Consider the following 26,294-nt stretch of genomic DNA (forward strand, 5'->3'; position numbering starts at 1 on the left):
TCTGCATCTGTGTGACAGTGAGCCATCCTCAAGGTTATGGAACATCAAATCCTAAGATACTTCTACTCTGATTGAATGCTCAAAATAGTGTTAAACTAATTAAGTTTAGTTATCATCAAATAATAATTATACTGCATTGAATGGCGAACAGTCAGTGGAGAATTTATTTTGTTTTACATTTTTTATTAAAATAGCATCCCATAAAAGCACATTTGGAACAGGTTGCCTGGGGAGGGGGTGAAGTCACCATCCCTGGATGTCTTTAAGGAAAGGGTAGATGTAGTAGTTAGGGACATGGTTAGTGGGCAATATTGGTGGTAGGCGGGTGGTTGGACTAGGTGATCTTAGAGGTCTTTTCCAAATGGAATGATGCTATGATTCTAAATGAGTCATCTTGAAGGGAAGTTAGGACCATGGTAGGGATGCAGAACTTTTGAACGCAGACTGGGTGTGTCCGTGACATTTATTCCTGAGCAGTACTGGAAACTATTTGGGTGCTCCAGGAACACTTCTCTGCATACAACAAAAAAGCCCAGTGCTCATCCTTTCCGACTGCTGTCAGTAAGATAATGCTGGGATAGACTTAGTAAGAGGATAGAAATCGGCATGGGTTAGGCTTGCTTTCAAAACTGCTGAATTTTTACCTGTTGGGAATACATCACAGAGCCAGATGCACTGAGAAAAAGATTGGTTCAAATACACCTAATACATACCCAGTGTAGGGACACGGGTGTTTAATTCTGAGGGCTTCTGCTAAAAGTGGGACAAAGAATATTGCAAGAGATGAGGGTTTTATTTACTTTTATTATCAGTTCTCATTCTTAGTTTCCACAGCCCAGCGGTTGTATTCATCCACATGACCTGGTGCATTAAAACAGCACAACCACAGCATTGGTCTCAGTGCTTCAAAGCACGATAAATCAGAATATGCCTATAGATCCAGTCTGAAGGTCTCCTAGTGATTAAAATGAGATCAATATTTTTGAATCAAGTGGTATTTGAAAAAAGATAGCTAAGCCTCAAATCAATGAGTATAGAATATTATACTGAACATTTAAACACCAGAGGGGGAGGGTTTTATTGACAAAACTTGCTCATCAGGAATGAAATGGATCCTCAGGCTGAGCTCTACTAACTCCAACACGGTTACAACAAATCACACAATCTGTCTCTGAACAGAAACAACTTTGGTTTATAATGCATAAACAATCAGCAAGGAAATCTGAAATATATCATCAAAAAGGTAAAATGATTTTATGTAAGTTTCAGAGAGGTGTATTTAGGTGGTTGTACCTTTCAGAACTTGAGTGAACATCAGATGTTAATCAAACATTAACTTACCTTAATTCTATGGGTGAAGAACTACTCTCACACAGCTAAGGATCAATTTTCTTCCTGGCTACAAATCCAGCAATTCATGGATCGTGCTGCTTCCTCTAGGTTTGAAGTATACAGTAGCTGTAACTAAGCAAACATAGTGAATGCCATCTGTAAATCTTCATGAATACAATTTTAAGTCCTCTGTAGCTGACATAAAAGAGATCCAAAAATGAAATAAAAAGATCTGATAGTTGCCAGAGAGTTAAATCGGGATTACAGATTCTACAAAAATAACTTAAGGCACTGTACCAAATCCATAACGTTTTCACAGTCATTTACTGTATTTTCTGAATTCCAGATCTTCGACAATTTCATCTTTCTTTTTTATTTTTTGTCTTGAAAATCATATCAAATTACATTTCAACTAAATATCTTGCAATCTGTCAGTCTTACTTTTTAATTTCTGCTTCATGTTAGACTGTTCAAAGTTTTTAAAATTTATTTGTGATAATGACAAGAGAAGCCACTTACTCTACCTTCAAGATCAAATTAAAAAAATAATCAATTTGCTCAACTGGTAGGGAAAGTTTTGATCTTAGAGATGGGAATTTCTGTTCAATGGGAACACTGTCATTTCAGAATTTAATTTTAATCCATTTCATTCAAATATAATAGAAATGACTTACTTGTAACAGCAAGAAAAACTGTCCTCTGTATGAGCACTTGTATTTCTTCTGGCCATATAATAGCAAGATTTTCATAGTGCTCTTACATTTTTCTTGTTACTGTAGCATAGAGACCCCTGTGAGCACATCTAGAAATGGGTAAATCCTCTAGGCTGGAGGCTTGACCTCTTCCCAGTTTGTACCACTACTCAAGATACTTCTTTTCAAAATGACGTGATAGAGATCTCCATCCCTGCCAAAATCCAACCCTTAGACTCTCTTGTGTGCTATAAGCTCTCAGTGATTCTTCAGTAAAGTATTTTTATTATTGTTTTCTAAATAAGTTTATAGATTTCTCATGTGAAATGTGAAATTATGTTTTCAAACTTAAACCGCTATTTAATGCTTTAAAAGCAACAAATAAAATCCTTACCTGTTTTAGATGCAAAGGGTGCTCTTTGCTGAAGCTGATGTATCTGAGAAGGAGTCCTGGAGCTTGGAGCTGAACAGAAGGCTGGAAGGTGATCAGTAGAGACCCTGGACTTGGGAGAAGCAAAAAGGACCTTGCTCAGGCACTGACAGTCTCTATCCTCAGCAGAGCTACTGTGAAGAGGATGGGTGGGTTTCTGAGGGAGGTTTAAAGAGAGCTCAGTAACAAACTGTCTTGTCATGCAGGAAGCCTGGGAGTTTCAGGAGGTCTGCATGGCTACCTGCTGAGCTTCTCAGTGAATTAGCACATAAGAACAGATCAGAGCAAAGGCAGAAACGAGGGCAGGCAGCATAACAAGCATGTAAAAGCAGTGTTAGGTACTTAGAGTCACAATCAGGGAGGCCAAAAACCCAGCTGGAATTGCTGAGGACTGATAGGAACACGAGAGATTCTGTGGAGTGCTAATTGGAAAAGCAAGTTCAAGGAAAATAGGCTCATAGTGACAGTTGATCCCAGTGAAAAATCTAAATTACTCAGTGTCTATTTGTCTACCACCTTCAGAGCAATAAACTACTTCCATTGTGCCTGCATGGGACAAGAAATGGGCAGCCAGCAGGGGAGGACCTACTTAGACACTAGAGAAACAGCATCTGTTCAGATCCATTGGGTTTCCCCCACAAGCTGCTGGGTGGCCTTCCTGATCTTGTGGGCATGATTGTGACACCACTGCCAGTCTCTGAAAGAGGCAAGGAGAATGGCTCGGGGAGCTTTAAAGTAGTCACTTTCAGTTCAGTCAGTTTAAAAGACATGGAACACACAGTCAGGGGTAGTCAGTCATGGAAAATAAGTCCTGTATGACCAGCTTAATACAATAAAATGACTGGCTCTATGGGCAAGGGGAGAGTGGTGGGTGTAGTGTACCTTGATTGCAGTATGCTGTTCAGTACAACAGTGCCAGCCTTCCTCTTTGGAAACTGAAGAAAGATGGACTGAAAAAACAGACTTTTAGATGAGCTGAAAGTTGTGTGGATCACTGGCCTGTAAGGACAGCAGTCAATAAGTCAACATGTGGCTGTTAATTAGCAAAGTTCCCTGGAGTCCATATTGGCACCCATATTCATGCCTTTATTGACAACGTGACTGCAGTGCAGAATTCATTCCCAGCAGATCTGCAGATAGCACTAAATAAGGGAAAATGGAAAGTTCAGCCCAGAAGGACCCTGAGAACCTCAAGGATTGGACAGAGACCTTGAGTAATCCCCTGGATGGGAACATGCTGGGAAGGACTGGGTAATAGTCCTGAGGGTTACAGTGTGCCCTGGATTGAAAGTGAGCACTCAACTTGCTCTTGTAAAAGAAGCTGTACACCAGGATATATTAGAAGCATGGCCATTACATCCAAGGAACCTTACTGATCATCTCTACTTGGTACTGGTGAGGCCATACCTGAAACACCATGTTCAGTTTTGGATACCTCTTGTCAAGAGGGATGTTAACTGGAGAGTTCAGTGGAGATCTTATAAGAAAGCTATGGAGGAGAGGCTGGACTTAGTTTGGTAAAAGAGAAGCTAAGAATTGATGTAATAAAAATTTTGAACTGATTGAAGGATTATTATAAAAGTGACAGACCCAAACTCTTCCTGCTAGTACCACCTACTCTAAGAAAGAGGAACTGCTGCTGTATATGGTGTGGGAGGCTCAGGATGGACATCAGGATAAACAAGAAGGTAGCCAAGCAGTACAACTGAGGGATGGAGGAACGTTTGTCACCTTTTCAAGACTCAGGAAAGGCCAGGAGGAGCATAAGGACGTGCTGAACTTATCTAGTTCAAAGATGATAACCTCAAGAGGTGCCTTCCAACCAGACCTTGCAGCAGGTCCTAGGTCTTTATGATGTCTTACTATTAGGACCTTATTATTAAAACAAACTGTTTATTAACTTGTTCTATCTCATGAATGGTGGCAGAAGATTGTCACCTAGCCTGCTTGGAAAGGGACAATTTTACAGATGGGAAACACCTTGGTGAGTTATGTAACTGAGACAACACCTCTCATCAACCCACTTTATGGAAATGATAGAACTGCAGCAAGAAACTTCAGCTAAGGAAGGGCATTCAAGCCACATACCCCTCACTCCCTTGCCATGATAGCCACTCATCTTTCTGGCTTAGATGACATAGTTCCATGCCTCATCAAAATGCAACCATAGACTCAGCTGTTCCCCTACCACAACTGAAACAAAAAGAACCTAAATTAGTAGTTTGTCTTTGGCCTTCTATTTTCAAAGCATTATCTGCCCTCTTTGCTCTGTGGGAAATACTTTGGTATAGTTAGACGCATTTTGCTGTGAACTACATTGGCTCTATAACATCTCAGCCCAGTAGTTTCCCGTGCTACATGATACAGGAAACACCTTTTTCTCAATTGCATCATGTTTTTCTTGCTTTGTAATGAGATGTTGAAGACTATCGTTTTCCTCTAAATCCATGCACTGTCCTAACTTTTATTACTTGGGAATAAAGCACATAGGAGCAACAATGTTTAAATCTCAATAGAAGATAATTGTGAAATTATTATTCTATCCTCAGTAAATGAATTTTAGATCATCCTCTGAAGCAGAGGAAATTGAAGAAACTAGGCCTATGAAGGAATTGGTTTCCTACTTCTTTGAATATTTGTGCGGCCGCAGACTTCTATCCCAGAAATACCGGATGGTACAGAAGAGAAATGTTTCAAAAGGGGGTGAGCTGATTTGACCTCCATACTTTGGATCTAAAAAATGGGTTTTTGTTAATACTTGCAAGAGGCAAGTTGCCATGCTAATGAGAGTTTCTATAGGGATTTCTATAATCGCAGGCAAATGACAATAAGGTCATTTATAGCAACAGGATTTACATGTGTCACCACTAGCAGAACTTGTTTTACCACACTCAGAGAAACACTGTAATTTGCTTGTCCTTGTCTAGAGGTGTGAGGTGATTGGTTTTTTGGTTTGTTTTTAATTAAAACATACAAACATCCACAGAGGGTAGTATATATACATATGGTCTACACATCTGATTTTTTCCTTTTGTTTCAGATTTTTCTTTAGATTCAATATTATAGGTTTCACCAGAGACTTAATATCTCCCGAGAAGAGGATCAGAGTAGGTGTGCTACAAGAAACTAGAACCAGATGCTACCTGATGTGATGCACCCAGCACACTCACACGCACGGAGGCTGATGTCACTGTGAAGCCACTTTTGCTATTCTCTGAAGGATGACCGCAGTCAGGACAGGTTCCTGAGAGCACTCCAATTTTCAAGAAAGGCAAAAATGAGTATTCAAGACGGTACAGGGAAGATGGCCTCATGTTAGTTCCTGAGAAGGTGATGTTGTAAATCCTCCCAGAAAAGATTTCAAAACATACTGAGATGTTTGGGAGTAGTCAGAATTGATTTACAAAGTGGAGATCATACCTCCAGTATGATGAGACGATGTGAGTGGCACGGTGAAAGAAGGGAGGCCAGTAGATGTTTATTTACATTGGCTTGAGCAAAACCTTCAGCACTGTCTCTCATAACATCCTCACAGACAAGCTGACAAAATACAGACTAGATAAAAGGACAGTAGGGTTGGCTGAAAGCTAACCAAACTGCCAGGCTCAAAAGGTCATGACCAGTGGCATGAGGTCCAGCTGGAGGCCAGTCACTAGTAGTGTACTCAGGAGTCAGCACCTCCCAGAGTCCTCATTAATGACCTGGATGATGAGACAGTCTTAACAAATTTGCAGGTGATGATACTGGGAGCAGTCGATACATCAGATGGGTGTGCTGTCATTCAAAGGGACCTCAACAAGCTGAAGAAACTGGTCAACAGAATCCTCATGGCATTCAGCAAACAGAAATGCCAGGTGCTGTGTCTGAGATGCCAGGTGCTGTGTCTGAGGAGTAATAAACTCCTGCACGTGTACAGGCTGGGGGCTGACCAGCTTTATAGAAAAGGACCTGGAAAATCCTCGTGGACAAGTTGATGAACAATGTGCCTTTGTGGCAAAGAAGCCCAGTGGCATCCCAAGCTGCTTTAGGCGGAGCACTGCCAGCAGGTCAAGAGCGGTGATGCCCTCAGCACCAGAGTGGGACAACTGAAGTGCTCTGGATTCTCTCGTAGAAGGAGGATACGGACATACTGGAGTGAGTCCAATGAGGGGCCACAGAGATGGTTAAGAAACTGGAGCATCTGACATAAAAGGAGAGGCTGAGAGAACATGGATTGTTTAGCTTGAAGAAAAGAAGGCTTAAGGGGATTTTATCAGTGTTTATCAGTATCTGCTATGTGGTGTGGGGAGTGAAGAAGATAGGGACAGATTCTTCTCAGAATTGTCTGGTGAAAGGATAAGAGGTAGCAGGCAGAGTTACAGAAAAACTCACGTAGATAGAAGGATTTTTGTTTTGTTTTTTGTTCTACTGCTGATAGAACAATTAAACATCCTTCTCTGGGCAAACTGAACAGCTGACCCTGATTTAAACAGGGGCGTTGGGCTGGATGATCTGCAGCAGTGCTTTCCTGCCTCAGTTAGTCTAATTCTCTATCTAAAGGCAAGATGCCAAGCAACCTCAGTAGGAGATCCTAGAAGGGAAGTACCCAAGGGTATACTGAAACACCTACGTAGAACCATAGAGCAGTTTGAGTTGACCCTTAAAGGCCATCTGGTCCAACTCCCCTGCAAAGAGCAGGAACACTTAGAGCTCTATCAGGGTGCTCAGAGCCCTGTGCAGCCCATCCTTGAGCGTCTCCAAGTGTCAGAGCATCCACCACATCTCTGAGCAACCTGTTCTACTGCCACCACCCTTACTGTAAAAAACTTCCTCATTCCCAACCCAAATCTCCCCTCTTTTAATTTGAAACCATTTCTCCTTGTCTCATCACCACAGACCCAAAGGGACAAACAAAGCTGAAGGTACCAGCGCATGTAATAATGGTCTTCTTGTGAAAGGCTGTTTATTTGCCTCAGGAATGTGAAGTGACAGTCTGGATCTCATTTCTTCTCCCAGCTAAGTTAATGGCTACTAACAAAATCAGTTTCAAAACTACAGAGATGAAACTTCTTCAGAAATGATTCACAGGCAGTCCAAGAAACATGAGAATTGTGCAGTTCCTTCTGCTCCCTCCTTCCAAAAAATATTTTCAGGTCAGTGTATCCATGGATATGAGTAACCAACATCAATGTCTGGGGGTGCAGTTTTCACAGGCACATTTGATTGATCTGAAGATGAGAGCTAGTCTGAAGAAGGAAAAAAGTGAAGGTATACACGTTTGGCAGTACCTACCCATCTTGTATATTCACTTTTGTAACTTCATACAACTCCTGCACTGAGACAATCACTCAGTCACCATCTCTAACAGGGAATTGATCACCAGGAGTTCTCTGATTCTTGGAGCCAAGTTTCAGTCCTGTGATCCAGAGAGAACGGGTGCTCCAGAGACTCAATCACGGACAAACCTTCCAGGGAAACCTGAGACTCAGCTTCAGAACATAAAGGCAATCTGTACAGAACACCCTGAGCAGGCTGGGGAACAGTGAGTGCTTTAGAAACTTCAGGCAATGCTCAGCCTCTACAAATGCAGCTGACTAAAGTTACACTCCCGCTGGTAAAGTGAAGTATTAGATTGATAACATGCTTCAAAGCTGCATATTCATTTTCAAATGATGGCGTTGGCATCCAGATTAAATAAGGAACAGTACTGTGGGGTGTGGAGCAGAAAGTTAGGCCCTTCTAGGTCAGCGAAGAGGGGGAGAGGAAAGTAGAGGCTGGCGTATCTGAGTGTGAAATTAATACATAGTGGCCCACCAGTACTGCTCTTGAAAGCACCTCACGTCTTCTGATGTAAGATGAGAGAAGAGATAGCCATACCATATGGTACTGCAATTAGAGGAAGAATAATTACCAGCACTCTTTAAAATCATACACCACATACATGTTTAACACTTCATGAACGATATTGTTGAGACTGAATGTAAAATACCGTGCCCATTTTTGGGCTCATTTCAAATGCTTATTTCTTACAACTCTGCCCAGTTTACACGCTTTCAGTTTTTAGATGAGTATCACTTCCCTGCGGCAGATCTGGAGCAGCTCATAGACTGCTGAGAAAGTGCTTTTCCCAACATATTTGTAGCATGCCACTATCTTATATCTATTTCCACCTTCCTTCGGTAGAAGTTAGGATGAAAGGGAATGGCATCAAGTTGTGCTAGGGGTGAGTCAGGTTGAATACTGAGAAAAACTTCTCAGAAAGAGTGGTGAGGCAGTGGCACAGGCTGCCCAGAGAGATGGCAGTCACCGTGGAGATGCAGCACTGAGGGACATGGATTAGTGGACAATATTGGTGGCAGGTGGATGGTTGGACTGGATGATCTTAAAGGTTTTCTCCAACCTTAATGATTCTGTGAGTCTATGAAATAAATGAGCAAGAACAACAAAAGATGAACAAGATTTGCACAGGGACTGGAGCACATGGCACTGATGAGAGGCTCAGAGACTGGGCAGTGTTCAGCCTGTAGCAAAGAATGCTGTGGGGGAATTTTACTCTTGTCTGCATCCACATAATTGAGCGGGAGGAGAAAAGAGAGATTCAGACTCTTCTCCATAGTGCACTTGGGAGGAATTAGAGGCAACATGTATAACTTGGACAACAACAAAAAATCCTATTATTTTTTAAGGAAATAATTACTTCCTTTAAACCATGAAAGTGATAAAACCTTGGACCATGTTGCCCGCAGATGTAATACCTTGGTCAATGGACACATTTAGAAAGCAGAAGGACAGCACAGGCTCTAAGGGGACATCCTTTGCATAGGAGGTTGGATGAGCAGCCCAGGTCTCTTCCAACCAATACAGCTCTATGACTCAGAAAACAATGGCAATGGTTTTCCTCAGTCTTTAGAGATCATACTGGTTTACAACAGCCCTCCATCATAGTCCCATCACTCCTCTTGCCTCACCATGAACTACTTCTTCAGCTTGGCTGGCTCTAACGTAAAATGAACAGAGGAAGCGGCCTCGCTTAAAAACAGATTTGTGAAACAATTGCTTTCCTAAGGTACCTAACTGTGCTGATAGGGCTCAGAACCCTCTGCACACATTTTGTCCAGTTTGGGGACTGCTCAGTGGATTGCACCTTGACTCTGCAAGGATGCATGCATTGTACACCCACAGGCAGCTTTGAATAGGGATCTGAAATACACCCAGCCTTTACTTCACAGCCCCAAAAAGGTAGTTCTTCAAAACACACTGTCCAAAGCCATCTTCCCACTGTGCTACATCTAGCAGCACTTTGCCAAGCTGCACAAGCAGCCTATAAAGGGGAAGAACACATCCCATCTTCTGCATGCATCTGATAGCCAAGTTTTATTGAAAGACTAAAATGTAAATACAAAGGAAGAATACACATTTTCATTGGCTTCCAGTTTGGGTAAATTAACTTTTTGCTCCAAATGATTGCCACTGTGGGTGGATGCCTCTAAACAGCCTTGCCCACACCTTCGCCTAACCTCACAGGCCTTAATGAAGGATGGTCATGGAAACCTGTAAAAAGAGGCTGTAGGAGCACACGGCAAACCACACCATCAAAAATGGAGTGCTTTCGTACTGGCACACTGAGCAAATTTGTGAACAGAGCTTGCAACAGTATTTCCCTAGGTCAGTGACAGAAGCTGTTTTTGAGAGCACCAAAGGGTTCAATAAAACCCTGTGCAGCCCCACCACCACAGGAAGCCATCCTGTTCCATGGCAAATCCCAGCAGACAGCTAGCAGGGGAGGTTGACACCCCTGCACTTTTATGGAGAGAGCAAAGACGTGAAGTCTGATTGAGATCTGAACATCTATCACTTTCCTAGCATGTGAAGAATTGACCTGAAGGTTTTCTCGGCTCTGAAAGAAGAACCTTTCGTGACCCACTCTTCCAAAATAGCTCAATGCTCTGTTAGCGTATACAGTACTCTCAGTGATTTACAGCTGCTCGTAACAGAAGAACGCGCTCCAAGGGGAAATCACTTTTTCACTCAATAAACACAAAATAAATCTTGTGCTGCTTGAAGCGACAACACTGAAGTATGTATTTCTGCATATTCAAAGCTTATGACCCCAGGTTCATATTAAAGACCCAGATGAGTTTCCTGATGAAGCCCCACATACGCAACCTGGTCACTTGTAGAATCAGAAGCCTCTTCCCACACTTTTTCAGAACAACTCCCTTCCTCACTCCCCCTTTCTCTACCTGAAAAGGGAGATAACCTGACACAGATTGGCTATTTTTAACGTTCATGAAGTTCTTAGGTGATGTTCCAAAGCTGAAACATTCCAAGATCTCCTCAAGAGACACAACCCATTTTATTTAGAGTTGTTTTAAGATTAAAATGGGAGTAGTGGGGAAGTGCAATCAACCATCGCAGAGATGGGAGGTGGAACTTTTACACTGCTTCCTCTGGATTTCTGAATCCAAGGTTAGACCCCAATGGAAAAAGATATAGAGTGGTGCGGGTGGAAAATCCATGCACAGTACATTCCAGATCTACTTACTGTGCTAGTGATTTCCCTTAGGCACGCCCTCTCATCACATAAGAGCAATAGGCTGTTACAAGAGGAAAGTTTTCAGTCTAACAGAAGAGTAACTGTAGGCTTTAGTAAATTAAGCATCGAGATAAGACACCTCTAACAGAATTACAGCCAGTGAGTTATGAGCACTCTTTGATGTAGTTGCCATACAAATCAATTTTGAAAATATTTCTGAGCTACCACTAAGTTGCCTATGGCTTGACAAAGCGTTTTCTAACTACGGCACGCACATTAAGTTATTCTGAAAAATAGTCAATTAACCCATGGCACGCAGCCAGCAAACATTCCTCCATCCTTTCAAACTTCTGGAAGAAGCCAGAAGATGAGCTGAACAGCTTTACCTCTGTATGTCTGAGTTCGAATTACAAATTCCTGGTGGAGGAAAGCATAATATCGATTGACAGAAAAATCGAGCATACTTAGAAAACTATCACAGGGACCACCGAGCATAGTGTGCTGCCACCAGATTGTTGGGGAAACTTGTAACTGATGCTCTTACCACATTCATCCATGAGCTGAGGTAAAAATCAATGCATAATTTTTACAGGAAGGATAATTATTATGGCATATCAAACTACTCAGAACAACATGCTGTTCCCACAATGACAATACTTCCCACGGTATAGATATCAGCAAAAGCTTCTTGAGAAATCTCAACGATATGGAGAGCCTTAGAAGTCTTTTGTTCTGAATTAATGTTCGTATAATGGTATAATAGCAATAGGACCAGTGCAATCAAGTGGATGTTACAAAAGAAATAAAAAGGAGTGCTCACCTGTCTCCAAGGATTGAGGTTCACAAGGGAAAACTCCACAGAGGAGGGATCTCCAACAAGAAACCCTTCATCAGTGACAGTTAACCCTGAAATGGGGTATCAGAGAGGTTGAGCCTGGCTCCACCCCCTTCTGGTCACACAGCTGAGTTGCCTGCACCTGTGCTCCTAGGGCTGACCAGGTCTTTTCTCCAGGTACTCAAACTGAGGTTCAGGCTGTGTCTCAGCAGTTGCCATCCAGTCTGTGTATCAGGGAAGCGTGGCTGTCCATTTCCATCACAAAAGCTGGACAGGTAAAAGGCCTGTGTGATGATTTTTCCTCCCTCAGTACTTTCAGACAGACAGAAAGCTACAGTGGAACACCTTTTGAAGAACTTGGCAGTCTCAGCTGAGATGGCTGCAGCACTGTGGGAATGTTGGAAAAGCCTTCTAGCAAGGTTGGAGCAGATACAGATAGAAAACTTCAGCTGTGAACCCAGTACTACATAACAGAAAGGTGATATCATCTGTTCTCATCACAGCACAGTTCTCCCTGTGGGAACATTTTGCTATGGCTCTTAACTGGACTTCCAGTCATTAAGTAGGAAACCATGAGATCAAAACCTTTGTGCCAGAAGAAATGTTTTTTGCAGGAATATGATAACACATTTACTAAACCTTATTATATAATATGAATAAAGAATATAAGTCTGTAAAATAACATTTATATGCTACAATGGTATGTGTGTGAATGACAAATTTAAGAAAAACTGAATGAAAATTTCTCTTGAACCAAGAATATAGATTATTTTCAAGGATGAAATATTGAAGATTAAGTCAGAAGATGTCAGTCTACACAGCACAATCAGAAGTAATCAGTAATCCTCACCTACCTCTGATAACACATATACATTTACTGGCTAGTTGAATATTATTTTCCATATTATCCTTTGTTAAATATTACAGTTGATCTTGACTTCCACAGTCCTAAAAATTAAGTTTACAGAAGTTTCATTTAAAAGTTTCCTCTCACAAGTCAACATATCAGTAAAAGAACTAGATCAAAACCTGAAATAATTTATGATGTATGTGATGACCCTTCCTACTTTTGCTGACAAAACGTGCACCAGCAAAGCAATAGAATCAAGAATTTGTCTTTCCTCTGTAAGTATAGTGACTAAATACAGCAATTGTAAGGACTGTCATCACTGGCTCAAGGATTGTCACAAAGCTGAATTCATTCTGACAGATGGCACCACTTGTGGAGGAGCATACAACCCAGGCAGACACGAGTGTCCCACAAGGATATTCTTTATCTGCTGCTCTTCACTGTTAGTAGAAATGGAGACCAGCACCCATCAAGTGTTTCTCTCACTGGCAGGCTTGCACCTCTGCCCATGGCATGCATGCTGGAATCAGCTTGTTCATAAGAAAGGTGACCTACTTCAAGAAACCAGAAAAAAACACCTCCAGCGTTTCCATTCCTGGCAGTAGTTATTTGCAGACACAGGCAACTTCAGAGTCCCCAAAACTCTGTGACAGAAACTCCTCCTACTGAGGAAGCTGAAGCAACCTGTTCATTCTAACTCGTGAAGGTTGGTTGGTTGGTGGTGGTGTTTTGGTAGCTCACCTGCTCCCTCCAGAGGCCAATCATACAAGGGTATCTTCCTGTGGTCCTGTGGGAATAAAATCAGCCAGCCGTGAAGATGAGTAGGGCTGATAAAGCAGTAGGGATGCCAGTGACCGCAGAACAGACTCCTGCAGCACAACAGCTGCGGCACGCTGGTGAAAGGCACTGCACTTCAGCTGCCCACTTCTGTAATGGGAAAGGCTGTACACTTTTACACCATTTAGTATTCCAAAAGAGAATTTATTGTTAGGTGGGTGATGCAATAATAAGGCCCTTAATTGTTACCAAGTCTCCTTCAGCTTCTGATGAAGTCTTCCTTTCTTGAGCTGACAGCCTGAACATAAATAAAACCACTCTGCAACTTTCCTTTCTTTCTACAGACACGCTCAAGAAAACAAGAAACTAACTCATAGGACAACTAGCACAAAGTGCTAAAGGTCAGGCCTACCACAGCAGTGAGTAAAATGTGCAAAGTACTGAAAACCATGGTGCTGAGATCCTGCATATTACATGAGCAAGTGAGGACAAGAGACTGGCCACTCAATTTGTTTCTAAATGTTATGGGCTTTTTTGTCAGACTAGGCATTTTACGTCCAAAAATACCATTGGTGTAATTAAAACAGCTGGATCCCAAATGTAGCCCACGAGAACATGAAAGGAGAAGCAATTGTTTAGAAGCTTCTAGCAGTACTCTACTGCTAGTATGTACCTCTTAGATGGAGTAACATGAAGATTCTCATGCTTGAGTTGGACTCTTGTTAGTCTGAGACTGTAGCTGTAAAAGGTCAATCTTCAGCATTAAATTTGATGGGCAAGACGCAGCACAAACAACCTGACCTAATCACCAGGAATATTTGCTTATGTTTGGTGCGATAAAGAGAGGGAGAAGGAACAGCATCATCCCTGCTCATCTCTCCCCTTTCTCAAAGGGCACGTGCATCCAGAGAAATAAATCCTTGCAATTCATTTTGTGTCAGAACGAGAAAGCATTGCCAGCAGTGACCTTCACAAAGGCCAGGAAAAAAGGCACCAGGTTTAAAAGGGATGGATATTTCAGACATTAATACTTCCCTCTTCCCATGGACTTTCCAAAAAGGCTGTGCTTATTTTAACTTTCAAGTCCTCATTTCCACAAAGCAGAGAAGCTACCAACATAGCACAGTGTTTACAGGCAAAAAACGAGGCTTAAGCTGCTGAGCCACATAAGAGAGGTTCTCAGGTCCCACAGTATTCATGTTCAGTAACAGCAAATGATTACGAACCAGGTTGGCTGCTTCCACTGTTGAGTAAGCTCCAACAATCCCAGCTGGAAACAAGATTTACCTCATAGCCTTGGGGAGAAGCAGTTCCAGCATCAGCTCACAGCTCAGGTAAACCACTATCATCTTGTTATAAAGAACCTGGTTAGGAACATGGTCAGGTACTACACCGAGCAAGCAGCCGCCCTGTCGTCAGCACACGCTCATTCATAGCCATTGTACACAGTACCACTCGTACACACGTAGCACACACAGCACACAGAAGCTGACACTTATGAACATTGCAACCTCGCAATCCTCTACCTGGCAGCTGCATTCTTTGCATGTAGACACTGAAAAGAGAGCTATTTGTGCAAGTGTTTTTTTCCTCCCCAAAGGAAAAAGGGAATATGAAGCTGCCCTGTGAAAGGGGCTCTGGCAGTGGACAGAGAATGAGGATGTGTATTTGAGAAAGACCAAGTAGCATAAAATCCATGAGAAGCTGTTGAGCCAGAACACTATGAAGAAAATCACAGCTGAATAGGAATCTTCCTGAAGAGCTTTGCAGAGTTTTGTGTAGGCCAGACAGGAGCCTGTGACCAATAAAGACCAGAGCAATTCTGTGAGGAACAGAATTTCATCTCTGCCCCACAGCTGAACCATCTTGTTCTACCAGAGAATTCTAGTATGGTGAAATAAGTTTCCTGCAACAGCAATATATCTGTTTCTATTTCTCTTACCACTGACGATGTAGTTTACATTTTTCCTCTATGTACAAAAGCGTTTTTGGCAAGAATAAATTCTGTTATTTGTATCTTTGGTTAACATCCACTGTAATTTTATCATTAAGTTTTCTGCTACCACAACTGCATAGAAATCTTCTGCACTTGGAACCCAAGCTGTGTTTTTGGCAGTTTCTAACCCATTTTCAGAGCTGCTCGATGGTCTCCTCACTATGCTGAGGAAACCAGTAAGCCAGGGAACGGCTTATAGACCTTGCCCTGAACCTTTTCAACTTTTAAGTTGATTCACTATTAACTTTTAACCCTTCAACTTTTAAGTTGATTCACTATTGAACCTTACAGACATAGAAAGACAGAAAATTTACATACTTTAGCACCAAGGAAGGAGGAGTGCTCTGTTAACAGCACATTTTTCCAATATCTAGCAAGTTCTTACAATGAGTTGTTAAAACCCATGTAACATTTGGCAAAACTACTCAAGACTAAGAAATAATTAACACTGTATGGATATGATCTTCTTTTAGGAATAAGAGATACTACGAAGAAGGAAAAAGATAAAGAGATAAAGACATTTTCTGGGAATTCAAACCTAATGCAGAAATCCTCAAAAAAAATCATCCCATAAAGCACGGAGGCCACTCCATAGTTAAAGACATTTTGCTTTATCTACTGGGGTAGTCACTTTACATCATACCAAAAAGACTGCATAACAAATACAAGTGTCAAGAATCAGATTTTTATGGCACAAAAGGAAGTTTTCCATTAACCTGCTTTCAGAGTTGTTAAATACATAATTAAAGACAAACAAACTAAGGCTACCACAAAATAATATTTTCATGATGATGTTAGTCTTTATTCAGCTTTAACTGACTCCTCCAGTCCGAAGGTGGAAAAGAATCTTTCCATTAATTTGTTTCAGTGATCCATTTTGGATGAAAAGATTCTTTTCTGACATTTGACACAAATTTAATTTCTCATTTTATACTGTTATTCAAAGTTCACATAAGCTTTAACGTTGTACCTCAGGCCGTATGGAATTTAAGATTAAAATAAAACTCTACTCTTAACGTAACCCTTTCTATAATGTAAAAATATTCTACACGTTTAACATATCAAGAATGTTAAGCACTCGCTTTGGGGAAAAACTATTTTACGTTGTGGTTTTTTTTCAGTACAGAACCAACTGTTAACATGTTTGTATGAACGCGTCCCTGTCATGCTGGCTGCCACCCAGTGTTCACCTTCTGCAACTACAACTTAACTACTGAACAGGCAGAAGAGCTAAGCATACAATACAGTTTTTAACAACTGCAAGCTTTAAGATGCTGCTTACGCTTTATTGTTACTTCTCCTCTACCCCTCTGCTGTGGCAAATTTGCTTCTTTGAAATTATGAGTGTTCTGAATTATCAAAATCGGTATAAAAATAGCAGCATGCTACGAGACAGGAAAAGCAGATTCATGCATTATGAATTAAAATGCAGATTTCTGCCTTCCTTTTATATTATCAAAATCCTTTCAATTTAACGTCAAGGCAAGGGGTATAAGGACATACACTGCATAGTACATTTTAATACTAATCTGAACTGGGTATTTAATCAAAATTCATGATAATTACAGGGTAAACAATTTTTATTTCAAAACACAAGTTTAACTGGAATTGTAGTGATGAAAGCAGAAGAGGGAAAAACAGTCTTTTACAGCCCATGTCTCTGTATCTCACTTATATCCGGAGCTAAAAGCTCTAATTGATGAAGAGAAAACATTTGTGGCATTTCATTTAACCTTTGTGATAATCCAGCGTTATCCATTTCTAAAGAAATATAAATACTTTAAAACAAACATTGAAAATAAATCCTTTTGATGTAACAAACTACACTCTTTACCAAGAATTTTCAGTCTTCTTAAAAGAAAGGTACTTCACCCAAAAAAATAATCAAAATATCAATGTAGAACAATCCTTGGAGGAAGAAAGTTGGAATGTAAACCTCTGTTCCAAATTAGATCTGAAAAGTAAGAAAGAAAAATAATTTTATTCACATACATTTTTCATTAATTCTATATATAAGATCCTATAAGCTATTTTTACATTTAAACGGGACACTTCTTGAGCTCCACACAACAATGTTCTTCCCTCAGCTCGCATCCCTCTTTCTTAACATGTGAACAATTACTCTCCTCTTATGCCCTCACCACCAATGTTATGATACTGTGGTTACATAGGGGAACAACTGAGCCGACATTCTTACAAGTAGTACAAGCATAAAATAAGCCCACAGTTCTCAAGAACAGAAGCCCAAATTGAGTTTCAGGGTAACGTCCCTAAGTACTGACTATCCAAAGAAGTTTTGGGGCAAACGTTTTCCATCCATTCTTCTGATGTAAGCAACTATAGAAAGGTTCCACCAAGTCTTTCATGTTGACTATGACTTTCAAAGCCACGCCTGATTCTAGGTAGACTGGGATGATTCTCAGAGAGAGTACTCTTTTTTTGTTACTTTACATCTCTTCTTTTCTTACTGCATGACATTAATATGATATAACATACCTGAAAAACCTGAAAACAAGCATAGCTGCTCACTTGCATACATTATCCCACACAGCAGCCCATTAGTTTGCAAATGGTATTCTTGTGATATTCACACAGCCATTTATCACATTAATATCTTACAGTGGCTCCATTATTAAAAGCAGACAGTACTACAATTGCTTCCAACTAGAGTAAGCTCAATCACTGGCAGGCTCAAAGTGCATTTTTCAAAAGCTTGAGGAAAATATTTATCAAGATTTTGGATAGTTTGACACAAACGATCGAAAGGGAGGGCCTCAATGAAGTCAAAACAGTGTAATTGTAAGGAGAATTGGTCATATTACCAACTCAGAGAAACGACTAAAAAGATGAAGACTTAAAGCCTAAGACGATAATTTGAATGGCCTATCCAATTAAGTTCACTCACTAGCTCAGGAAGTTACAATTATCCCATGAGCCAGCTGACCCTGCACACATCTCGCTACTGCAAAATAAAGTTCACCACCTTAGGAAAGACTATATAGCAGATTATAATCTGAATTATAATCAATTTTACTACCATAAGAGTGTACATAGTCAATTACAGTGGGTAGGTGATAAGCAGTAACAAGCGAACAGGACAATCTGAAAATTCATGATTACCATTAACTTCAATACTGCTAAGGTGCAGCTTTTTTTAAGAAATGCAAAACATGAGACAAAACCAGAAATTTAAGGCCTTGTTTAAAAAAATTAAAATAACAAAGGAAGCCACAAAAATCTTTCAGTTATTTCTTACTAGATAGCAAGGTTGCTAGAACTACAGAGAAACCAGGAAGTTGAAAGTCACATTTCTGATGCAACTCCCATACGAACTGTGACCTGTCCCGTAAATCACATCTAAAGTAGTTTGCATTCACATAATCCTTGGTTCATCCTGCTTCAACTGACCTGGCCAGATCTGCCTTATGTGGCAAGGGAGCTGACTCACAAGCCTTTGTGTGGGCTCCCTGGGAAGTCTTTCTAGCCTACACTGCAGGAGATGCCAAGAAATCCTAACAGCCAGCTAAACCTTCCTGCATCATCTACTTTGCTTTCCATCATGAGCTTGCTGTAATGAGCTTACAGTTCAGGGAGCAGCAGCTGGGGCTGCATTCAGCTCCTTCCAATATCTGGCCGTGTCCATACACCTAGCTGGTGACTCCTGTAATTGCAGCTCCTCCCCCATTCATACATGTGGACACACGCAACCACTTGGACAGCAGCCACGGCCACCCACATCTGTGTCCTTGTGGTCAAACGACTTCGACTACGAGCACCTTAAAGGTGATGAGAAGACTGCTCAAATGTTAATAGTATGAGACTGAGTATACACGGACTGTGTAGAGGTCAACTAGTAGAGGACAACAGAACTGAAAAGTGGTGTGTTCATGTCCACATCCCTTTCTGAAGGGGAACCTGGCTCTAGTATCTACCAGGCTTGTCTGAGAAAAAGCACTCAACTGCTTTACTCCAAAAAGGATTCTGAGAGCCAAGTGCCCAAAACATGTAACATAGTACTCTTCAAGAATAAAATCCTTGTCAAGGTAAGCTATTCTGAACATTCATGTATAGTTTTACTTTCTCCAAAAAACATCCAAAGACAGTTTACTGTCAAAGATGACAGTTTCAAATGTGGCATACAGAACATGTCCGCTACTTACATCATCAATATCTTCATCATCATCTCCAATATCATCAAACTGGATTTCATCATCATCTCCGGGACCAAATGTGTCTGTTTCATTGATTTTAGCTAAAAAAGCATTTAGAAAGTTAAGGAGAGCATTCATACCAAGTCAAGATAAGACTCCATATTCTTGGCAAACACAAACTTCCAGTTTGAACTAAGAAGATTCTTACCATGTTCTGGAAGCTCCCCGTATGCCTTCAGACTTCTGGCTTCATCTGCATTATACTTTAGAATAACATCAGCCTTGTTATCCTACATAAGAATTTATTAGAAGGTATTAGTCATTTATGATGGGAAAAAAACCACTTCCTAATAAGCACACCTGCATTACCTATAGAACAGAATAGAATAATCTTCTTCCTCTCTTCCTTCTATTTTTAATTCTGAGGTTAAAAAAATGTTGAAGCACTCATTTGTAGAACATCTTCATCTGTGTTGGGAGATAGTCCATTTTGTTCTATTAACAGTCACCTGAGAAAGTCTGGTTTCATGCCTTTAAAATTAATCTTTCTTCAGAGAAGAGCACAGTGAGGTGTTTGGTGGTCAGTAAGAAAATGTCAACACTTCCTTGTTTTAAGCGATTTAATATATGCAGTGAAAGACACCACAGATGTTTTACAACACCTAAGCAGAATTTATCTCTGAATGACTGATGGCAAAATACTGAATCTCATGAAAAAGCAATTAGCCAATGAAAATTTACGTTAGGTAAAGTTAAGCTTCCAGAAACAGAACAGTGTAAGTGGAAACGAACTGGTGATTAACTGGCTGGTCGAGGCAAATGCCTGCCACCAAGGGTACAAAACTCTGATTACTGCAATAAAATATTTGGTGCTTGGTTCTGTCTTCCTTATTTCACAGGACCCGAGCATCAAACAGCTACAACTGGACAAAATCAAAGGTTGGTGTGATGCTAATAAGGCTACGGTGACTGCCAACATCACAGGGTGCAACGAAATTTGGAAGAACAAGTTTAACCAGGATTTGTCATCTACTCAAGACAATCTTTCTGTAGAGCAAGGAAATTCAGGATCATCATTTACCATAACCAAACACAAATACAAGCAAGACGAGATGTGAATTCACTCAGGATAGATGCTGTAACCTCACATTAAAAAAAGCCAGTGGTAGGCTATCTCAGAGACAAACTGCATTGAATGCTTACCTGGTAGTCTCGTAAGCCAACCAATATAATATCAGATGTATTTATCCAAACCTGAAAGAGTAATCATATGCTATATCATAGGAATTCAACTTCCTGTTGTATAATACAAGACTCAAACACGGCGCATTCAATTTTACTGAACAACATTAATCATCTCAGTACAGTTACCATTGCAACTTCCTACCTAATAACCTAGAAATCCTAATTTTCTGTTTTCATGAAAAAACCAAGCTCCCAAATACCAGTACAAATATTTAACAAGCTATGGGGCTATTATGAAGGTAAATCAGACTTCTTTGAACAGTTTCTAGCCAACAAGGTGGTCATTAAGCCATTACTCCCCACAGAACAACAGAAATAATGCACCAAGTCGCCCCTCTGAGCTGAAATCCACAACAGCCAAAGGAGTTGGTGAAGGAGGTGATGAAGAATCAGTCAGGAACCCAAGAAAACAAATGGAGCTGTTCCTAGTAACTGGCTATAGTCATCTGTCAAACCAAAGCCTTCAGAAACCTGCAGAACAGGATATACTGATGCACACAACAGTCCTATCCCACCGTAGCTTGCTTTTTGCAGATGGAGGATGTTTCTGTTTGTACTTTCTTTTGACATGAGGATAACTTTCTGTGGTGACAAATTAATTCTGCAGCGTTCATCTGTGAACATTCTCCATTACCTTCAACAGTTCAAGCAGCAAAGCATTGCTGGCAGCCTGCAGGGCACACAGTGATGCCAAAATACGCACAATGAGTGGTCTCTGAAAGCTAATGGGTAGAACAGTCCAGAATGAATGCAGCAACTGCCTATTTTTATTGGAGCAGAATGTGAGAGGAATGCCTGCGTACCATTCACCAGCAAAGGGCACAGCTGTAACACCCAGAAAGGGTAAGAGATGCCACCACACCATCCGAGGTGGTAAAGTTAAGACTGTGAACGCATACACCTCCTGCAGCTTCGCATTAAAATATTCTAGGAATTGATGGTGCTGAGAATGAAGGGATGCCATCTGAGGTACCTGCAGAAGTTGTAAGCTTTCCCCAAGCCCCCCTGTCAGGACTGCTCTAAGATAAGTCATGCAGTGAGAAGATGATAATGAATAATAATCAGTCCCTCTCCATTGCAAAGAATAAGCCAAGAAAGGTATCAAAAAGGGACTCAAGTTTCTATAACACAAAGAGTTAGCGTTTCATATGCAGCCTGATATCTCCTCTGAGGTACACGCGTCTACTGAAAGCAGCCCTTCAACACTGGCACTGCACTCCAAAGGCAGACTGCCTATTTTTGTGCTCAGACAACATGGATACAAGAAAAAAATAGTTTACTATTAAAAACAAAATGTAAGCTGTTAAGTGCAAAGTAAGAGTTGTTATTTCTACTGTAAAGAACTAGTTACTTTGTTTGGTTCGTTTACAATTAATTCTCATGCATAATGCCACTGTTTCAGAATTACCTTTTTTCTTAGCTTCCCTCTGATATGACATAACCTCTTCACACCATCAAAACACAACGCCTCCAGTCTTCCGTTGCCCAACATCTTGATCACCTGGGCATATTCTGAAAGAGAGGGTAAGAAAGGGTAATGCTACCACATGAAGACACAATCTAACCTGAGTCACAGTAACCAAATTCAGCTGTAACATTTTATCAAACACAAACCTGGAGAGGACCTCTCATCAGCCACACTGGTGGCTGAAGTCATTTTACTCTGGATAACATCAACTTGAAAGTGTTACCACCAGTGGCCACTCTTGGTTGTACTCATGCTTCCACTTCCTCTAAATGCTTCCTAAAGATAACTTCTAGAGCTACTGAGTCACACTCAGTATATTACAGCAGCACAACCCCTGTCCTGCCAAAACCCCACGTCAACACTGAGGGAAGAGGAGGATGCAGGAGACACTGGGTACCCCTACCACCACTCTGAATCCTTTCTGCAGAGACTCTATTGATAAAGCTGTTATTTTTGAAAGGGCAATTTCTGATCTCAGAAACTGTCCGAACGGCATCCCTGTACGTACAGGCTTCAACTGGAAGCTGTCAGGTTGCTCTCCAACTATTAAAGCTTGCAACATAATGTGCTACCACTTAACAGAAAATAACACAGCTTTTGAGAATGATAACTTTACCAGACCATCCCTGCCTGCCAGGAAAAAAAAATGTTCTCAGTTAGTCAGAGTTACATTTCAATACTCTTAAGATCTTCCCATTGCACAAGTTGGACAGTCCAAGAAAACACATTATGATATCAAAAAATGAAGCAGATCTCATTACATAAATATTGCTTCGGAGTTGAAAAGGATTTTAAACTTTAAAGGTGCACCAAAATCGAACCCTTTTTGCTTACAACTATCAAGAAATACAAGCAAGAAATTAAAAGACACATTCAGCTGTCACTGTCTTTGCAGCAATTTAAATTTTACTCCTCCAGTGTTTCTAATAAACTGTGGTTTACCTGGTCCCAGCACTTAGCTGGTGGCTAGGCACGTGCTCAGGTATATGCAAGCCACAGCCAGAACATGACATGCAAGGACAGCGTGAGCCAGAGGGCAGGTGAGATCATTGCCATCAGAAGGCAGAGGACAAGGGAATTCTGGCCACCAGCTGAACACCTGCTGCTCACTGCACCTGACAACACCTCAGACAGGGCTGCACCTCTTGCTCCTGCTCTAGTAGCTGCCAGGTGGAACTCCTCAGACATCCAGAATCTATCTTTGACTACCAACCTCCACCATGCAAGATCTGTGGTGATAGGACAAGGGGAAATGGTTTCAAGCTCAAAGAGGATAGATTTAGGTTAGAAATAAGGAGAAAACCTTTTACAGCGAGGCACTGGAACTGGCTGCCCAGAGATGTGGATGCTGTGTCCCATGAGACTTTCAAAGCAAGGCTGGATCAGGCCCTGGGCCACCTGATGTAGCTTTGGTTTCTCTGTTTGTTGCAGGGAAGTTGGACTAGATGACCTTTAAAGGTTCCTTCCAACTCTAAGGATTCTATGAATGTACGGCACTCACAGTATCTGACCAAAGCAACAGCACTGAGACACCATACTCAGAAACTCACCTTGCCCATCTTCCTTGAACACCAGCTCTCTTTTTTCTGATTCATTCTCATTCTTACCTCGTCGTCTGTTTTTACCTCCTTTACCTAGATGTTACAAGGGGAGAAAAGAATACGCATGACTACCTGTCACAGTAAGAGTTAATCAAGGGGGCTTCGGTGTGTTTTCTACATGCCAATCTTGAGCAACTTATTCAGATTTCAACGCTTTTATCTTTAAGGTTGCAAGAGGGTAGCAGCACCCATCAGAAGAGCAGAGCTGACGCTGTTTCAAGTGCACTAGTTGCTTTGACAGCAGCTCGCACAGCCTGTGCCACCCCACGAGTAGCACCGGGACAGCCCCGAGCACGGAGCCACCAAGAGGACGGGCTGGAGTGGGTCTACGGCAGCAGTGAATCCCTGTAACAGCGAGCTACAAGCAAGCATGCCCACGCTCCGTGACGGCGCTATTTAAAAGGCACACACGTGGCGACGGGATCAGGCGGCGTTCGTGAGGACGCAGAGCAGCAACAGCGCGGCCTTTCCTGCCCCGTAGTTAGAAGGCCGCCGCTGACGAGCAGCGGGACGCGGCAGGGCTCTCACGGATGGGCCCGGCCTTTCCCGCCCGCCTCCCCTTGCGGCCGCCTCGGCCCACGGGCCTCCTGCACGCCGCCGGCCCGCCCGGGCTGCCCTCGCAGCCCCGCCCGCCGGCACCGGGCCGCACGTGAGAGACGGCCTCCTCGGCGCGGCCGCGAGCGGGCCCGGCTTCCCGAAGCGGCGGCGGCGAGGGGTCGAGGGTAGGCCTCACCTTTATTCTTGGGCATGGCGGCGGGCGCTGCGCCGCGCGGGGCTGCGTAGGGCGGTCGGGGCCTTCGGGCGGCTCCCGCGAGGCGGAGGCAGAACCGAGCGGCGGCTGCGCGCGCGTTGAACGGCGGGGCCGGGGCTGCGGCTGACTCGTGCCTTCCGGCCGCCGGCGCCGAGCCTCCGCCACAGCGCCCCTCGGCGGGTGGGAGGACTGCCGGGATGAGCGGCCCTCGCTGCGGCGTAGCGTAACCAAGGGGCGGGGCGAACGGCGGGCGCAGGGCGATTGGCCGGACCACCCCGGCGGGCGGACGGCGGCAGCCAATCAGAGATTGAAGGAGGCGGCTCTTGGCGGGCTCGCCTTTATTTGGTGGGGAGAGCAGAGAGGGGAGGCGCGCGCATGCGCACACCCACGCACTCAGCGTTGGGCGAGCGTCGGTCAGCGTGGGCAAGAAACAATAGCTTCTATAAGAAACAGTCAGCCAACAAAGCATTTTTTTAACATGTTTTAAAGTTTATTCGCAGTAGAAATCTCGATTTCTTTTGAAGACTACAAAACCTGCCATTGGACAGGAGTACAAGCAACGATCCCTCTCCAGAACTGCTCATAGTTACATCTGGAACAGTTCTGATTACACCTTAATAACATGATTGGAACATCTCCTAGATCAGACTCTGAATAAAACAATCATTTAAAGTATTCAGTTCATTTTTTTTCCTTTTTTTTTTTTTAACTAGCATTTCAACTCTATTATATAGACAGCAGTGCCGAGCATCTAACAGATGCTATTGTAATGGTCTCACACGTAAGGTACAATACCACTGACCTCCAGGAATAGTACCTTAGGCTCATGTGCCATGCTGAGAAAACTAGTATAAAGTAGGATTGTATAGAACTGTAGAAAAATATTTTATCTGTGATTTTGTCATTTTTTAAAAATGTTTTAAGACTCCCTCCCCCCCACCCCGCCCAGTTGCAAAATAATTACATCCCTCATAAGTACACCTTCCCTTTGATTAGGTCTAGAGTATCAAGATAAAGCTAATTTACACCGTTTTCGTAAGTGAAAATTCAGCTGTTACCCATTGCTGCATATCGAGTGCTTTCCTTGCAATAATAGAAAAGCACAGCTTGAGTTGGTATGCCACATTTACAAAGCAAAACGCACACACACACACACAAACAAACCCAGACACGTAGCTCTATTTTTTTATGCCCATATCTCTTTAGACAAAAGTTTTAAATATTCTCTTGAACAGAACTCCTGAAGAGCTTTTCAATGCTATTGTAATTATGAATAAAGAACTTTGCCCTTACTGGATACAGGTGGCATTTAATAACTACTGCAGCTGCTCTCTTCCCCTCTGTTCTCTCATACTCTCAAGTACACTAATTTCAGTGGTAATTTCACATGAAAGATGACCTATAGATAGGAAATCCACCTATATCTGCAGTGCTCCTTTTCCTAACTCTCCACAGCTTGGTAACCTACAGCTAGCTTTGTACCAAGCAGCACTCCAGCAATGAACTTACACAGTGTCACACACGCTCAACTTCTACCAGAAAGGTGCTAGGATTCAAAGAAGCATGATGTGGATTTCTTTGTAGCTTCCAACAACTGCAGCTACAGAACAAAACAAGAAAGTTGTGAGCGAGCTTTATAAAGTTGGGGGGC

General features: G+C 42.1%; 3 protein-coding genes across 3 annotated transcripts in view; 1 reads left to right on the forward strand and 2 right to left on the reverse strand.

Annotated features, from left to right (window-relative positions):
* The window catches only part of LOC136051374 (uncharacterized), a 397,884-nt gene that overhangs the window by 145,361 nt on the left and 226,229 nt on the right, over positions 1-26,294 (forward strand). The window lies entirely within an intron of this gene.
* The window catches only part of RPS6KA3 (ribosomal protein S6 kinase A3), a 162,601-nt gene that overhangs the window by 68,093 nt on the left and 68,214 nt on the right, over positions 1-26,294 (reverse strand). The window lies entirely within an intron of this gene.
* Positions 16,038-24,793, reverse strand: EIF1AX (eukaryotic translation initiation factor 1A X-linked). Its single transcript, XM_065741428.1, has 7 exons — positions 24,626-24,793; positions 23,842-23,925; positions 22,232-22,335; positions 20,782-20,832; positions 19,787-19,868; positions 19,588-19,679; positions 16,038-17,381 (listed from the first exon to the last, which is right to left on the reverse strand). Exons 1-7 carry the CDS (start codon positions 24,639-24,641, stop codon positions 17,376-17,378), a joined length of 435 nt encoding a protein of 144 aa, XP_065597500.1. The 5' UTR covers positions 24,642-24,793; the 3' UTR covers positions 16,038-17,375.

Source organism: Cyrtonyx montezumae, unplaced genomic scaffold (genome assembly GCF_038088225.1).
Source record: "Cyrtonyx montezumae isolate F1298 unplaced genomic scaffold, pur_monq_1.0 scaffold_3, whole genome shotgun sequence".
In the NCBI taxonomy this organism is placed as follows: Eukaryota; Metazoa; Chordata; class Aves; order Galliformes; family Odontophoridae; genus Cyrtonyx; species Cyrtonyx montezumae.